Genomic DNA, 1,376 nt, shown 5'->3' with positions numbered 1-1,376 from the left:
TATGGGTGCTAGATATCAACATGTATATGGTTGCAGATTCGTGCAGTTAAATATGTTTCTGATTGTTTCTGCGATTCTATTCATACTTTCGAGTACATTATATGTAAACTATAACTACGCAATAGAAGATTGTTTGTGTATAGTTAATAGCAACGAGAGAGGCACCACATTGAAATTGGCAAAATGTGATTGTGTCACATTGAAATCGGACATTGATTCGGGTACATATGAATTTTTTACATGATACAGACAACAGCATATGACGAGTCGATAGTTGGATCACTCTGCTCGGATATTGCACCGGTATATCTATCAGAATCACAGAACATAATACATCTTACATTCTTATTTCTTTTGCCAATGTTTTTCTGTTGTTATCATATCGTGTCACACAGACGCACCTTGGTGCAGCACCTGCAAACAGCTGACCCCCGGGTGGGCCGAAGTGGCACAATTCCTACACAGCGAAACGGAGATCAAGGTATGACGGGGTCTTTGCTTGTTCAGTCTGAGCAGCGAGCTTGTGCTTGTGTTCGCAGTTTGAAAACCAAATGAGCTGTGATCCAACGACATATATAATGGGGGTATTCCATACTCGGGTCCCAAGGTGTGCTCCGAATTTCGGCGGGGTGTTTATGCGTTCGTAGCATCGTAATGAGTAATTGTCTGAGGGGAACCCAGTACAATGCACCTTGGAAAGTGAATTTTATACCGTCATGGCTCCGTCTTTAGTACCTGCGACGCTTTATTCAAGCGCATCATTGGATCAGTTGCCGAAATGTACATATACATCGGAGTGCTTAGTGGTCACCACATACAGGTTCACAAAGGTTAGGAATAATGCCAAACCTGCCGACTTATATACATGCATGTTTATATACAAATAGCGCTCACATATACACATATCTACGCCATAATCAGGTGGCCAAGGTGGATGCCACTGTGAACGAGGATGCGGCCGACGAGTTTGACATCACAAACTTCCCCACTATCAAACTGGTGCGCAAGGATATCGTGGACGAGTACGAAGGTGCTCATCTGGAAACTCAGGATTTGATTGATTTCGTTGAGTTCAAGACCGGACCACCGGCGATCAGGATGAACTCCTTGGAGGCATTCAAAGTGCGTGCTTGGTGTGGTGTGGTGTATGTGGGTGAAACATGTATGTATGATACAGGACTATGCATAGGTAATGTTTGCGCGAATCCTCGCACGTGCGTTGAAGCTGCTAAAATAGCGATTGCGTGCACGCAGATACAATACAGATAGTTTTTTCATTCAAACGTAATCTATCGGCATATGTAGGGATTCACAAAGAATAGCCTACACAAACATACAGGTGTATATCTTTTACTACGTATGCATATCCATATATA

At 43.0% G+C, this 1,376-nt stretch overlaps 1 protein-coding gene across 1 annotated transcript; it reads left to right on the top strand.

Annotated features, from left to right (window-relative positions):
* Positions 1–921: 921 nt before the first annotated feature.
* Positions 922–1,122, top strand: SARC_16252 (hypothetical protein; the record flags this gene model as incomplete). The annotated part of the gene is made up of 1 exon (XM_014289638.1): positions 922–1,122. A coding segment is annotated over one exon (201 nt), but the record flags the coding sequence as incomplete, so codon positions are not given.
* Between the last annotated feature and the right edge of the window lie 254 nt (positions 1,123–1,376).

The sequence above is a fragment of the Sphaeroforma arctica genome, assembly GCF_001186125.1.
Source record: "Sphaeroforma arctica JP610 unplaced genomic scaffold supercont1.7680, whole genome shotgun sequence".
Classification (NCBI taxonomy): Eukaryota; class Ichthyosporea; order Ichthyophonida; genus Sphaeroforma; species Sphaeroforma arctica.
Note: the sequence above shows the minus strand (reverse complement) of the source record. Positions and strands in the feature narration are given on the sequence as shown.